Here is a 15662-nt window from a genome sequence, read left to right on the forward strand (position 1 = left end):
TAAAAGAGGTTAAGATATCTCCAGAACAATATACTGAGAGCTAAATACATTTTAAAAAATAGTTCCAAATATATTTTTGTATGTTTTTATCACAGTTTTCTTTCCTTTTTCCTTTCCAGATTGACGTTCACTTCCCAAATGCCTTTTCTTTTTTTTTCAGTCAGCAATTCTATTTTCTGATAAGGCTTTGTGCTTGATTTTTACAACCCCTTTGACTTTTTAATCTTATGAGCTTTCGCTCATAATATGTTCACATAAATATTGTGCTACAGATTTGTCAGGAGCTTGGTTTTAAATTCTTAACCTTCCAGTATGCTTATCTGAACTGTACAAATTCAGCGTAGCTGGTTTTCGTACATTTTGGTTGCAAGGAGTGATCTCCTTTAAAGCAAAAGTGAAATACGTGTGAGTATAAATCCAGACACAGAAAGCCAAATCTAAACCAGAAACATTTTTGTAAGGATCACAAGATGTCAGATATGCCACATACATTGAGGAAAGGAAGTTGGTGTTTCATCTGCCTGATGCAGACAGTACCCGTGATATATAGCCTGGAGCTTACATTCTTTTTTGTTTAATTTTCCAGTGTATTTTAGTTGTTTCCCTTCTGCTTTTCTATCCATCTGTTTCCGTATAAATCATCATATGTCATGTACGTCATTGTTTCTCTTATAGTGTGAGAGGCTTAGTTTCCTCTTGGATTTAATTTGCCTTGCATGATAATGGAGAAAATATGACTTTTTTTTTTTTTTTTACAATAAGGTGACCCACGTGCTTTGATTTGCTCTGAGACATTGAAAACAGAATAGAGAGTCCTGACCGGATGTAGATCTGGACAAAAATGTCTGAACTATCCTCTCATGGCACTGATTGCACACCCTGCAGAGGGTTCTGTAAGAGGAGAACAGGACAGGAATTATGAACGTTCATCCACCTGTGTCCTTAGTCCCAGTGATTTGACTTCTTCTGACATTTACAATGGTGAAATTCAATGCATTTAGAACTTTTTAAAAACCTCAAAATGTAGACACCATTTTTAAAAGCCTGCTTAACTTCTGTAAAGCTGTCATTACATTTTTAGCAATGCTCTCTTATTTTTCATTTAAATCCTGTACAGTTTGCTCAGCTTAAAAAGGAAAGCGAAAAAAAAAAAAAAAAAAAAGTGAAAACTCAGTTTTCACTGAGATTTATTTGGGCTAGATCGCGGAATTTGTGGTGAAAAGGTGTTTTTTGTTTTTGGTTGTGTTTCTGTGAAGACTCCTTGGAAAATGGAAAGAATTTCTTCCTGACAAATAAAAATCATGACAAAATGTAGCCCAAATGCACGCAGAATTCAGGTTAATCTTTAAAGAGATTCTGCTGCAACTACAACTTGTTTGATAAAACCAGTTATATTACAAAGCTTCTCTTCTTGATTTATGTGTGGATGTCATTTTTTCTGAATGTAAAACTCCTGAAAATGACCAAGTGCCAGCACTGACTAGAAGCAGTCCTAGAATTAGCATCTGCCAAGCAAGACCCAGCATGTTGCGTGTTCTTTGCTATCCAGACTGTACTGCCCTCTAAAACTTCTATAATCGAATACTACTGAAATATAGAAATAATCAGAAACTAGTAGTTTTAAGGGTAATTTTGTGACTTGAATCCCGATAACATCTTTACGGATTCACTCGAAGGGCCTATCTAGCCAGCTATTGTAAACAGCCCCCTAAGGAAGAGACATGCATATATGCATGTATGGTAATGACCCCCTGATGCTCCCCCTGCCTCCAGCTATTTTCAGCCCAAGGGATTTCCGGAGCTGCTTGTGACCGTCTGTTTCATATCCTTCAGTGGATCTGCCTTCCAAGACTTCTCTGTTCTCCCCATGAACCCTTACAAATTTCTGACATTCACAACATCCGTTTGAAAGGGTTTTTCTGCTTGTTTTTTACAAGTCTGCTGTCTATCACAAGAATAGCCACCACCTTTTGCTCATTTTAAACTTGGTTTCCATTGGGAATCAGAGACAGATTCAATGATTACACACTGTTATTAGTAATTTGGCTTTTTCATCCTTGACTTCACATAAAGCTCTTAAGTGAATACCATCTGGTCCTGGTACTTATTTCTATTCATGTTGTATATCTGTACTCTAACATCTAGCATCGTCGTTTCAAAAGACAATAAGGTAATACAGTGGCAGATTTCCACCACTTCTTATGGGTATGATTCTTGAGAGTTTGATAATATTATCAGTTTCCTCTTTTGCCTTTTTTTTTTTTTTTGCATTTGGCAGTGGTTCAGATTGTGCTTTGGAGGAATTGCTTAATTAACTATTTTGCATACAGTGATGGAATAATGTTAGTTATAAAAATATTAGAAAACTGTTGCAATATTAAAGCTTCTGGTACTTGGAAATTGCTGGAGAATTGCATGCAGTAAAACAAACACAAGAGTATCCTGGAATGTTCAAGCGAGTCAAATTCAGCCTGCATATTCAAATGAAGCTGAAAATCGAAGATGCACTGATCATTTATCAGTTACATATCTGTTAATTAATTTTACCCACGGTACAAGCATCCATCTCCTGTTTGATTTCCAAGTAGTATGCCTGTGAATACACAAACCTCATACTTCAGTTTTTCATCAGTGCTCAGTGAAAATCTGTTTTAATTCTGCATTTGCATTTCACTCTATGAAGGCATATATTCTTGATCTTTTTTCTTCCTGACAAGTCTAGAAATTAGAACTTTAGAAGATGCTCCTACTGATAATGCTGTTTTTCTACAAACTCCCATCACTTCCAAGTAGTTTTAGTAATGTTTGTCCAGAGGCAGGTTAGTTTTGACTTCTCAGAAAAAAGATCTAGCATCTGCTTAGGGAACAGGGGCTTCCCTACCACCTCACTCCAGTCACCATGGTTAATGCTTCTTCCCTCTGTCTTCAACAAATGGCAAACAATTTTTCCATTCATCATCTATAAAGTTCACGTTGTGTGTCAGGTGAAACTAAAATAAAAGTAGCATAGATCGGAAGTTCTGGTTAAGTCCTGATGGATTGCATAATTTGTTAATGGATAAATGTGCAAGGAATTTCCAGTAAAACATGCTAGCAGTATTTAATAACTCACCTATATTATGTAACACTTAGGCAGTGCTTGCACTGGATTTGTAATTTGATGTGTTGATGAAGACTTCGGCCTCAGAATCCTTGCCAGCAAGTGTAAAATAAGAGTACTTTTCATTACTAAACTTTGGAATTGACAGTTAATGTAAAATATGGTGAGGTCTTTTGGATGAGAAAGATTTGAATGCTAGCTTGGCTTTTTACTTTTTCAAAGAATAATTAGGAAAGTAATACACCTTCTTCAAGTGTGAAAGAGATTATGTGTAAAAAAGTTCTAATGAGGAGCCATTAAATGGAGAAATGTAGAGATTACTATGAAGGACAACGTGTTGATATTTCCTTAGACTAAAAGAGGAATGAAGGGAAGTGAAGCCAGATATCAGCTTCAGTCTAACTGGAGACGCCGTGGTACATACCAAAACCAGCTAATATGAATAAAAGTTGCTGGAATTGTTCAGCACGGCAGATGATCTCTCAGGCTTCTAGAGGGATGAAAATCTGAAAATACTGATAAATTGTGTGATACTGTTCTTTGAAAGAAAAGATGAAAGTCTATTAAAGTAGTAAAAGTGAAAAGTAATCAATTTTAACTGACTTTTGCTCACTTTTTTTTTTTTTTATAGGTGAAATGAGGAATGATTTATACATCACTGTAGAGAGAGGAGAATTTGAGAAGGGAGGGAAAAGTGTGGCCAGAAATGTGGAAGTGACGATGCATGTTGTGGACAGCAGTGGTCAGATTTTAAAGGTACCTCTGTTGTGTATTTTTCCTTGCTGCAGTTAATTTTGATACATATTTTCACATGTAAATACTCTTTTGTGGCTTTGTTTGATGAATACAAAATTGCTTTGGAAAGGTCATATGTATCTTTCGCTGTGTTTAGATATTCAAAGCATTTCCACTTTGCTTAAAACCTCTATCAAAGTGCATGTGTGTTTTATTTATGTGATCAATTACATGATCCAGATAAGCACCTAAAACTGCCACCCAAATAACCAGTGATTCCATTAAGGTGCTCTAAAATGTTGAAGCAAGATTAAGTTCTGGAGAATTTTTGATTTGATAACTTTTAGTAGTTACACATTTTCTTATGTTAATGCAGAACACGTTTCAATCATTTTGCATCGTCATTTTTATTGTCTAATTGAAATAAATGAGAGATCACTGATGCAAATGACCCCTGTGTGGGTTTTAATGAAAGAATAAATTACTGTTCCTTCTTTTCTTGAGGTTTGGTTGCATGCTGCTGGTGATACCTTATAGGCACTAGTCCTTTTAGATTTCCATTATTAATAGCTGACTGTTTCTCAGATTTTTCTGTACCGAATGATTTCTGTTCACCTGCAACCTTTTCCATACATATTTAGCATCTTTTTCTTTTCTTTTCTTTTTATTTGAAGGTACTTTTTCATAGGTTCTGCATGATGTTGAGGGCTAAGGGCTGACAAAATGTAGAAAGCCTGACAGAGATAGTCTGAACCAAATTGTGTGTGTGTGTGAATATCTGTGAAGTAAGGTTGTGTGTGTAAATGCATGGAGTGAAATGAATGCATATTATATATGAAACTTCTTTTATATATGCATATATATAAAGAACCTGCTTTGGCAGGGGGGTTGGACCCAATGATCTTTCGAGGTCCCTTTTAACTCCTTAAATTCTGTGATTCTGTGATATATATATGTATAAGGGATATTAAGATGCAAAGGCAATCCTTTATTACTGCTGAGGAGAAAAGCTACAGCAGTAGCTTATTTTTCATGCATAGAATTGACAGGTATCCCCAAGATGGAACTTAGACAAACCCATTTGCTTACTTTGCTATGGAGAAACCATTATGAGTTTTGCAAAAACAACACAATACTGTGTTTGTTCCTGGTCAAGGGATCCAGATTTCTTTACTGTTTCATGCTGGGATGTGTCACTGACAAGAGCAGAGTTATGGGTTTATTTCGGATGACTAAAGATCCTGGAGTCTGGGCTGTTCTCATCTTGCATAAATTCTCATTTAGTGCTTGAGCATAAATACTGGATGGAACACCCTGTATCATGGGTTTCCACTTAACATATGTTGCTTAAGCCTTCCTGATCACCCAGTTTCCCCTATAAAATGCTTTAATTCTTATTTGTGTGGATGATTCTTGCCATGATTTTTTTTAATTAGCAAATGTTAACAAATTGCTACTATTTTTGTGGGTTTTACAATATTGAGTACTATCCCACATGTGGCATTTATTATAATAACATGGATATTAAATAGTGTTCTTTGTAAGAACAGTTCTTGATGACATCTTAGGAGTGATCTAATCTATCTTTAAATATTTAATCAATATTTTTTCTTCATTAGGATTTTATCTCATTTGGCTCTGGAGAGCCACCAGCCAGCGAGTACCATTCCTTTGTGCTTTATCATAACAATGGTCCCAGATGGGCTGAGCTGCTGAAACTTCCTATTCCTGTGGATAAATTCAGAGGAGCCCACATCCGCTGTGAATTCCGGCACTGTTCCAGTAAGCGCTGATCACAACTTCTCCTCGTCCTCTCTGTTACAGCGGCAGTCAGCACATGAGTTTCCCTAACACCTCAGGAAAAAGATAGCTGCGTAAACTTTCTCTCTAATGCTTTTATGACACAGCTTTTCAGGCCTGTAGCTCTGCTTCATGGAACTTGGTGCTTTGGTAAAGCCTAAATACTCGGAGAAACCAGTCTAGTTTTATTAAATAGTAATAGGCAGCACTGCAGGTGCAAATGCAAGCATAATTTCAAAATGCAAATTTAGAATTTATCTGGTGAATTACCCAAAATGATCCAAAATGATACCTGCTCCTTAGTCGATGTTTAGCAATCCAACCCCTTGAAAAAATATACAGATACAGGTGTGGTCAATTAACAGCACTTTTGTATTTTTTGTATTTTTGTATTTATAAGAAACAGTGACATCTTCAGTGATATATATAGAGTAGATACTTTATTTGAAAACTGTAGTGCAGGTTAGCCTAAGGATGACCTAAAATGAAGATCAGTAGGTAGAAGCTACTATAGTGGATAAATAACACACACACACATACAGTAAAACACAAAACAAAATTTAAAACAACCCCCCTTCTCTTCACATTGGAATAGCTAGATCACATTCATTTAGGTCTTCTGGCATTCTGTATATTGCAAAGGTTTCGTATTTGCTGATTTCCACTATTTGACATTAATAAAAACCAAGTCAGTCCAGAATACTGCTTTCTGATTTGTAGTGAGATAACAGAAACCAGTAGAGGAGATAACATACAAATCTGCAAAGAAATGTAAGATCTTCTTAGTCTTACTAGATGCAAATAGTTCCAGAATACTTCCTTATGCTGTATTATACCCTTTTATTTTGTCTAAAATATGAAAGATTGATTTTATCTATTTACATATGTTTTTCAGCAAAAGAAAAGGGTGAGAAGAAGTTGTTTGGCTTTTCTTTCGTGCCCCTGATGCAGGAAAATGGGAGGACACTGCCAGATGGCACCCATGAACTCATTGTACACAAGGTAATTTGAATTAGAAATCATTAGCTGTAATGATTCCTCTGGAACATACTACGAATGCCCAGAAACATTAGGTTGAGAAAGTCTGTATTCATTACCAAATGAGTGATAATCTTGTCTCCATTAAAATACCCATTGCTGATTGTTTAATTGCTCCTTGTTACAAATGGCAATAGAATCTAGGTGTACATTTCAGTGCACCGGATGTACTGTGGAGTCTCACTATGTTACATTATAATTAATTTCATAAAAGTAAGTTCAATTAAAATAGAATAATGATAACCACTTCCTGAATTGCTAAAAATGGAAAATGAAGCAATCTATTATGCAGATGTACTCAATGCTATCTTTTTTTAAAGATATTTCTATCCTGAGTGATTTTTTATTTGTTTCCCCATTTTATAGTTACCTTTTTGTGCAGAGGGTTTGATATGCTTCCAGATAGATTTTAAATTTGAACACAAAAAATTGCAGCTATTTATTTGATATAACCTGTTCAAAGTTTTTGCTTTGTTATTATCTCAATGTCCAATATGAAGCTACGATTCAAAAATAGTTGCAACAGGCATTTTCCCTTACGGAGAATTATCCATGAAAGCAGTGAGCTGGAAAATGTGCTTATGTTATATATATGTGTGACCACTTAACCTAATTTTCTGATCTGAAATGAGTATATTTGCATTAAAGAATGTGCTGACTCATTTTGTCTATATAAATTAACCATTGTATATATGGACTAGATAGCTCCTGAAGAGAGAAAAAAATAATAATAATACCAAGAACATGTAATAACTTATTTTTGGTATCTTAGGCTTTATATTGATAATGTCTATGCATGAGTACAGATACATATATATATGCAGACAAATAGATAATGCATGTTTAGGATGGCTTGATGAAGTTTTTTTCTGAGTTATAAAAATGTTTGAATATTAGTTCTAGGACATCAGTCTTTAAATATTTATGCTATTTTAAAGTATATTTAAACATAGATATTGAATGTATTGTACAGTATTTTTTTCATAGTTTAAATTCTACTTGACTAAAGGTAATGGTATTTATTTAAAATATTAAACACATAACTTTGCATTGTATTTTTTTCTGACTCATTGTAGAAACAATGTTCAATGGACTTGACCTGTTCAAATTCAGTTGTATGAGACCTTTAAAAATTCTTTAATTTCTGTCAGAGAAACAATAATCTAGGGAGTTGCATGCAGTACATTGATTTTAACTGGTTTGTTTTCACAGTGTGAAGAAAACACAAACCTTCAGGATTCTAGTCGCTACCTCAAACTCCCCTTTTCAAAGGGAATTTTCCTAGGAAATAACAGCCAAGCAGTGAAAACCACTAAAGAGTCCTTCTGGATTACGTCCTTTCTCTGCTCCACTAAGCTCACACAAAATGGTAGGATATGTTGATTATTTGAAACATCATAAATTCAAATGAGTGTGATAACTAGTCTTTTCCATGCCAAGCAAGGATGGATATACTCAGAAATAGCTTATGTTCTACCAGTTTTACAAACTGGATTTCTTCACAATTTTTGATACCCAGATGGAAACCAATGCAGCATGATAAACCACTGATTTTAAGTAGTTCAAGAATGCTTTTTAATTTAACATGATATTGGAATCAAATGCAGCACTCTTGGAATCAACTATCAAAACCCAGCTGCTTTACAAACCCTTTTAATCTGTTTGCTTTGGAGTTTTTATGAAATACTTATTTTGTAGGCTTTAGGATGTGGCAGTTTGGATTTTATTAGGTACATATTGCTTTCCTGTTTTATCACTTCTCTTCCTGTATGCCAACAAACATTTACTACTGCTTAAAGCAACCTTACACACTGGATATTATGAGGAGATAGAAATACATGTGTGATACGCTCCTTACCATTGCTGTGCATAAAACTCTTAAAATTCTTGTTTATTTGCCATACTAATTACAATATAGAGCTGTTACTCAAACAGGCTTATATTTTTGCCAAATTTTCCACAGGCTTATAAATATTGTGTATTTCCTTGATAATGCTTCTGACTATTCTTTGATAACCTCAGTTTTACATTTTCCTTAGGTATTTATTTCATTTGAAAAATCTTGCTTAGCTACCTCTTGTGTGAAATGATTGTATCTTTACCCTTCTCACATGTATGATGATAAAATTACTAATTGCTTGCAAATTGATTATAGGTATATAACAAAAACTAGAGCAGCTTTTTAAGTGGAAACAGTCGTCTTAATTTTCACCATTTAGTAGCAAGTTTCCGAAACAGAACTATGTGCAAAGAGTAAATGGTCTGTTTCACTGTGCACATCCATTCTGTATTGTCATAACAGTTAGCTTCAAAGTAATAAAAGTTAGTCAATAAAAGATTTTCCCCAAAGATGATAATAGGCAATCATAAGCTAAATTTGTTCCAGTTAAAGGCCTTGATTTAGGAAAATGCATGAATCTGCTGGTGCTTAGACATGCCTGAAAGTGCTGCTTGGGACTTAATGTCTCACTGATGAATAGTTTCGCTGTTGACTGGGGTTATAGGAATTTCACTAATTTATGTTCACAGTACAGGGGTTATTTTATAGTTGAAGTAAATAGATGTGTGACATAGGGCATGAAATTTCCATTTATTTTATTTTACCATATACAGAGTAAGAGGGTGTAGAATATCTGAATAATATTGATCCCCTTTTCAGCTCTGAAAGAGTTAACAATTATTTCAGCAGTACTTCAGAGGGTGGAAATATTTTCAATAGACAGGCTCATATTTTCTCCAAGGATCTTCTTTGGGAAGTTCATCTTGGTGAGTTTCCAAATCCCCATTCTTTTAAAAAAAATTTGCCAAAATCTATTGCATGCTCAGAAAATGAACATAGAGCAAAGCATGTGGATGCTTGGTCATGTGAGCATTACTTCAGTTACCCCTGAGAGAATGTAGCATATTTATTAAAAAAAAAAATACAGGATTTAAAAGCTCTGTGTATTGTATTTACTTTTGTTTACTTTTGTAGTAGATATTTATATCAGTATTTTTGAAAATTGCTGATTTTTTTAATCTGTTTGTCAATGTGGAGATTTTTCTGAAGTTTTTGGGGATTTGCATGTGTCTGCAAACACCAGTGTCCTGGAAATGAATTGGAAATTATGCTGTTGGTCTGGCTGTGGTTTGGGGGAAGACCCCAAACCCAGACTTGTGACTGAATTAGGCCACAGCTTTCCTAATTTGCTGGGAAATTTTACTTAGCTCTCATTCTCTCATTGACTGTTCCCACATGCCATCAGCCCTCATGCATATTAAAATTATGGGGACTGGGGGAAGGAGGCTGGCTTCCAGTTGGTGGAATCCTTAACTTCCTTACCCTAGGTGCTTTGGAGGGGGACTTGAGGATTATTTCCAAGAAGTTTTCAGAGAGCTTCTAACAGGGGAGCCTGTGCATTCATCAACAGCTCTTGTGAGAACCCATCCTTATTTAATCTCTCTGTCAGTTGTCTTTTCCTTAGCGTGACCTTTAATCCTAGATAATTAATTAGTTGATGGTAGCAAAACAAAAAAACAAAACCGAAAACATGCCTGTTTCTTGCCTGAATTTGAGTTGTATTTCAGTTTTATTTTCCTAAAAAGCAAAGAAGAGAGAATATAGTATTTTTCTACTGAGTAGTTATCAAAACAGTCCCATGTAGGTTTTGACATTTAGGAGGGATCTCTGCCTGCCAGAGAGTCAGGATCCATCCAGCAAGTTGGAGTATTTCAGCAAGCTGGCATCCACTGATTTCTCAGCACTGATCAGCACATCCCCAGTAAGCAGCTGTTCATCAGCAGAACAACATGCCATACAGCGTGTCTCTTGCAAGGCAGGGGTGTAATCCATCTATCGGGATGAAGAGGGGAAAGATTAAAAAAAAAAAGGCAAAACTCGTGATTAATAAAACAAAAGTAACAGGGTAACTTTTCAGAGCAACCCCCTCTTGGTGGGGAGTGTTGGCAGCTCCAGAAGCAGCCTGGTGGAAGAGGAATACAGATTGCTGGTTAAAAATTTGGCTTTCTCATTTTGAAGTGCTAGAGTGCTGCACTAGACCAACTGCTGATGTCTTGGGATTTATAGGACAGAGATGGAAAGATCATCCCAAACCTGTTACTTATACACCTAATTCTAAACCGTTTGTTACACCTGGCACTTTGGATGTAAACTACTGACTTTGAGAAGGGAATTGTTTTGTTTGGCAAGAGTGGTAGCTCAGGTGTGGGCTATTTTTTTATGTACAAATCAGAGCATGGTATAGAGAAAGCATTAATTTTTTTTTTCTTCTTCAACAAAGTTTATCAGCACCATTGACTTTTTCCCTTTTCCAAAACGATGTTTTCCTAGTGGACTTACTTTTGGGGACATTTTTGTTCTCGTTTCTTTTACTACATGATGCATTACTGTCCCTTTCCCTTGTGATTCACATCAGATTTTCTATTCATGTCATTTATGCTTGGGCTATTCGCTAATGCCATCTCAGCAGTGTCTTTCCTCCTTGAAATTTCCTTGAAATAAGTGCTTTGAAGTGAGTGTCTTACATTGGCTTTCTCCTTCTTTTTTTAATCCTCCAACAAATCCCTAATACTGAGTGTCAACTATCTACCCACAAAGTTCCTCCAGCAGACCTGTAAAGAAGTATTTTCCTACTATGAACTGACAACCTTAGCTAGTTTCACTGTTCCTCAACTTAAGTAAAGGCTTAAACAGAATAGAGGGTAGGAGTTCAATTAATTATCCAGAAGACAAATGCAGTTCGATATGGTTTTGTAATGTTTGTTACTTGAAAACTCCTGACAGGAGGAATAATAAGACCTATCATTTGTCCCTGATGTTTGGAAGGTGTCTCTGACACACCTGGGACCTTTCCTCACTCCTAGCGGAACTCGAAGACCTCTCTTAATCCAAACCCTTCCACACTAGCATATCGTGAAGCAAAACAAACAAAAAAGAAATGTATAAATGCATGAAAAGAATTAGTGCCCACCAAAAGCAGCAAAATATTATTGGGATAATGTAGAGGGTTTGCTGTTAACAGTTCTGGCAAGATTTCGGTACAGGTGGAGGTTAATTTAATGTTATTAAGGGCAGAAATGCTATTTCACTCCTTGTTATGGGAGAGAGGAACTCTTCTGGAGCAAGCTGGGAAAGAAGTGACACAAAACATGTGTGGATCAAACATTATTTGAGTGTGAAAACTGTCGGTGGTAGAAGGAACCCAAATAGCTGCTGAACCAAGAGGAAAACTTGCAGTTATGTACTTCGCTTGATAAGTAGTGAGGGCGTTTCAGAAGAACTGGATCCTTCTAAAACAATACTGGACTGTGATCAAGTAGAAAGAGTTTCAGCTTAAGCTGATTGAAGGGTTGGACAGTGGTTAAGGTTTTCTGTTTCAAGCAGCCACGCTTCGTGAGATTCTGAAAAGCTGGTTAGTGAAATGTGCAAATAGTAAACTTGAAGGTAAAGGAACTTTGGGATTTATTTGATTCAAGAGTTTGAAAACGTGTGGATCTTCTGTGCACTGAATGCAACTTGGAAGGAGTGCTGCAGCCTGAACTGAGTGAGTCGTGGGCAAAAAAATGTGAGGAGTAAGCACTGAACCTGCACCAACAGGGAGAGAAATAACAGCAGTGTGTCAGGGTTCAGCAGGGGTCAGGATGAAGTGAAAACTGTTAAAAAGCCAAGCAAAGTTCACAAAACTCTGTTTTCAGATACTGAATGGTATTTATTGGACTGTGATTCTGTGAAAGTCCCCATCTTGTAGCAAGCTGGAATTTCTTTTAGTATCTCTCTGAAGCTGAGAGCAGTAACACATGACTTAGTAATAAATGAGTACCTATGAGTCCACAAGTAATAAACATATCACGTGAATAATAAATATAGTACCCATTTTTAAGATAGCTGGAAGAGTATGTTAACTGGGCCGTCACCCTCTGATGAATTTTGTGCAAGTGTTTACAACAAATCATAGATGAAAAAATAGACACGTAGCTAAATGGAATATGCCATAAAACCAGGATGGGTTTATCAAAGGCATTTCATGCCAGAATAAACTTCTTAATCTTTCTTTTCTAAGTTTTTTGTTGTTGTTGTTGTTATTCAGAGGAAACACAGCAGATCTAAACCATCTGGACTTCAGTGACACACCACATGGGAAATTAGAGGAGATACAGATTAGAATAAGTATTTAAAAAAATGATAAATAACAGGCTAAAAGGGAAAAAGCAGGTTGCACTGTAATGGATGGAATTTCCTTCCTGAATGGAAGGAAAATACTACAGGATCTGAAGAATTTTGCCTGGTACAGATAGTCTCACTTGGTGGAGTGGGCCTGGGGGCTGGAAAGGCTTGGGAAGAGGAGGAGTTGCTTTGCTAAAACCTGAGACTATAAAAAGCCTGTTAATGAAGTTTGCTGCTAATAGGCAGTGGAAAAGGCTCATCAATTGAGGGAACCAAATGAAAATATGATACAGACAAACCAAGGCAACTTTGATTTAAATAATCAGTTAGAGTAGAAATTAGATGAAATCTAATGGTACAAAAGGCAGGATCATGCCCTAATGGAGACTACTGGGGATTCTGCTATTGCCAGGGAGCCAAACAGCATTAAAAAGAAGAAAGCGTTGTTTGTGTCACCAAATGTATCTCAAAAAAAGAAAATTCTACAACATACATGCCAGGTGTTTGCAGCAGACATACGAGCCTGCTAATGATACAGAAAACAGTGATGAGGTCTCATCTGTAATGCTGTGTACCATGTTGATCAAAAATGCTAAAGGAGAGTGGATTAAAACTGGAGCAAGCATGAAGACACTTAAGAGTGGTTTAGCTCAGAAGAGTTTATTTTCCAGTAGAGATTGTCTTGCTTATTAATAAAGCAGAGGCATAATGTTTGTACTCTAAAACACATAGGGATATGAGTATTTTAAAATACACACAAACAATTCATACCTAATTATCAAGAGACTGTTTTTAGCTGTCAGAAGACAGCTCTGGAAGGTGTCCTTCAATGGGATGAGAGACAGCAAGATAATTACTTTTCTTAAGGTGGCAGCTGACAAATTTCTAAGCAAGACTGCATAATGTAGTTGCCACAAGAGATTGATTCTAGTGACCCAATACCATGTTTTTATTTCCTGCTGGTGAAGCAATTATAGGGCGGAATGAAGAATTGTTATTGTTGGGCAGATCATATTATAGCAAATCTTGAGATGTTTTCTTTTGTTTTAATGAAGCCCAGTTTTGCTGAGTGGACTGTAACAGTAGAATTTAAAATCTGAAATGCCACTTTGCTTCCAGCTTTAATCTTGCATCTTGTCTTGGCAGGAGATATGCTTGACCTTCTGAAATGGAGAACCCACCCAGACAAAATTGCAGGTTGCCTATCAAAATTAAAAGAAATTGATGGTTCTGAAATAGTGAAGGTATATACCATTCTTTCATTTCTTCCTTTATTTTGTTTTCAAATAATATGAGGGAAATAATTGTCTGTCACAAGTGTACATATTTGTGTGTCACAAAAGTACATATTTAATAACAAACTGCCTCTTATTCTTCAATCAGTTTCTCCAAGATACACTAGACACTTTATTTGGAATTTTAGATGAAAACTCTCAAAAATATGGATCAAAAGTATTCGATTGTTTGGTAAGTTTTGTTTTGTGAGAATGCTTAACATTACTTAAGAACGAAGTTAAAGAAAAAAAAAAAAAAAAAAAAAGCAAAAGCTTTTATTCTTTTTCCCTCACATTTAGGTTCACATAATAAATCTGCTGCAGGACAGCAAGTTTCACCATTTTAAGCCAGTAATGGACACTTACATTGAAAGTCACTTTGCAGGAGCACTTGCATACAGGTGAAGTCTGTACTTTTTCTAACTGATTTGAATACTGAAAGTTACTGGTGTGCTAAGCAGAATCAATCATCAGATTAAATTAAACTGTAGCAATAGGAATAAAATTTAATCCTTATATGAATGCCCAGATTTAGGCCATTAAAAAAGGAGTAAAATAATTTTGAGTTACCATAAAGGTTACTTGTGAAAGGCCTCATCTTGGCTTAATTTTGCCTGTTTTTCTTCATTGGCTTTCTTTATTTAAATGACTTTAACCAGCATTGGAGCCTTAACATCATTCAGTTACAACTGTGTTCGCTGTGTAGATCAGTACACTAATAAGCATCACTTACTATGCTGTACTTTGTATTTATTTTCTAGCTAAACTTTCATTAACGTGAATGCAATTTAATGAGACTGCAAACCAATTCATGGAATAGCAGGGGTAGTCTATGCTGGCAGAGACTCTTGTATCATAATGAGCTTATGTATCCCTGTTGAAATAATTCTACTGCATATGTGATGATGACAATTATTTCCTGTTCATTAGAGGTCTGTTAGGTCTATCGGCAGGCTGGAAACTAGCTGTAATATAGGGCTTGTAGTGATTAGCAAAACTTTGTGTTGTGTTTTTTTTTCAGTGTTTCTTATATGAAAGATTATTTTGCATTCTAAGTTTAAGTTAACTCTTCTTCCACTTCTGTGTCGTAATACTTTTTAATGTGTTATTCTAGAGATCTTATAAAAGTACTGAAGTGGCATATTGATCGAGTCACCGAAGTGGAGCTGCATGAGCACATACAGGAAGTACTAAAGGTAACAGAAATCTTCAAATGCACCAGCAGGTTTAACTGAGGAAAAGGAGCACAGTATGTGTTAATGATGGAAATGCAGTATTAATTCCAGGGAATTGCAGGCTTTTTGAGTGCTGTCAGTTTATTCTTTTTTCTCTTTTGTCAATAAGGTGGTCAATGGAGCTTGGTACCACTAGACTCTGGAAGTCTATGTTCCTTACTGAAGGAGGATATGCATGAGTAGGAATTGGATCTAAGAAATCAAAGATAGATTGCATTGGTAGTATTAATATCTGTCACAATAACAGAATCTAAATGGCAGACGAATGCTGACTTTCTGGTTCAATCCTGACAAGAGGGAATTTGCTAAAAATGGTG

The 15662-nt window shown here is 35.8% G+C and overlaps 1 protein-coding gene across 4 annotated transcripts in view; it reads left to right on the forward strand.

Moving 5' to 3' along the window:
- Positions 1–15662, forward strand: part of DOCK4 (dedicator of cytokinesis 4) — a 246519-nt gene that overhangs the window by 150084 nt on the left and 80773 nt on the right. For all 4 annotated transcript variants that reach the window (XM_032182910.1, XM_032182929.1, XM_032182919.1 and 1 more), the window contains exons 14-21: positions 3732–3856; positions 5455–5617; positions 6531–6637; positions 7886–8042; positions 13983–14080; positions 14220–14303; positions 14411–14511; positions 15225–15306. In XM_032182910.1, coding sequence (XP_032038801.1) covers positions 3732–3856; positions 5455–5617; positions 6531–6637; positions 7886–8042; positions 13983–14080; positions 14220–14303; positions 14411–14511; positions 15225–15306 — 917 coding nt within the window. The remainder of the gene's footprint in view (positions 1–3731; positions 3857–5454; positions 5618–6530; positions 6638–7885; positions 8043–13982; positions 14081–14219; positions 14304–14410; positions 14512–15224; positions 15307–15662) is intronic.

This window comes from Aythya fuligula, chromosome 1 (assembly GCF_009819795.1).
Source record: "Aythya fuligula isolate bAytFul2 chromosome 1, bAytFul2.pri, whole genome shotgun sequence".
NCBI lineage: Eukaryota > Metazoa > Chordata > Aves > Anseriformes > Anatidae > Aythya > Aythya fuligula.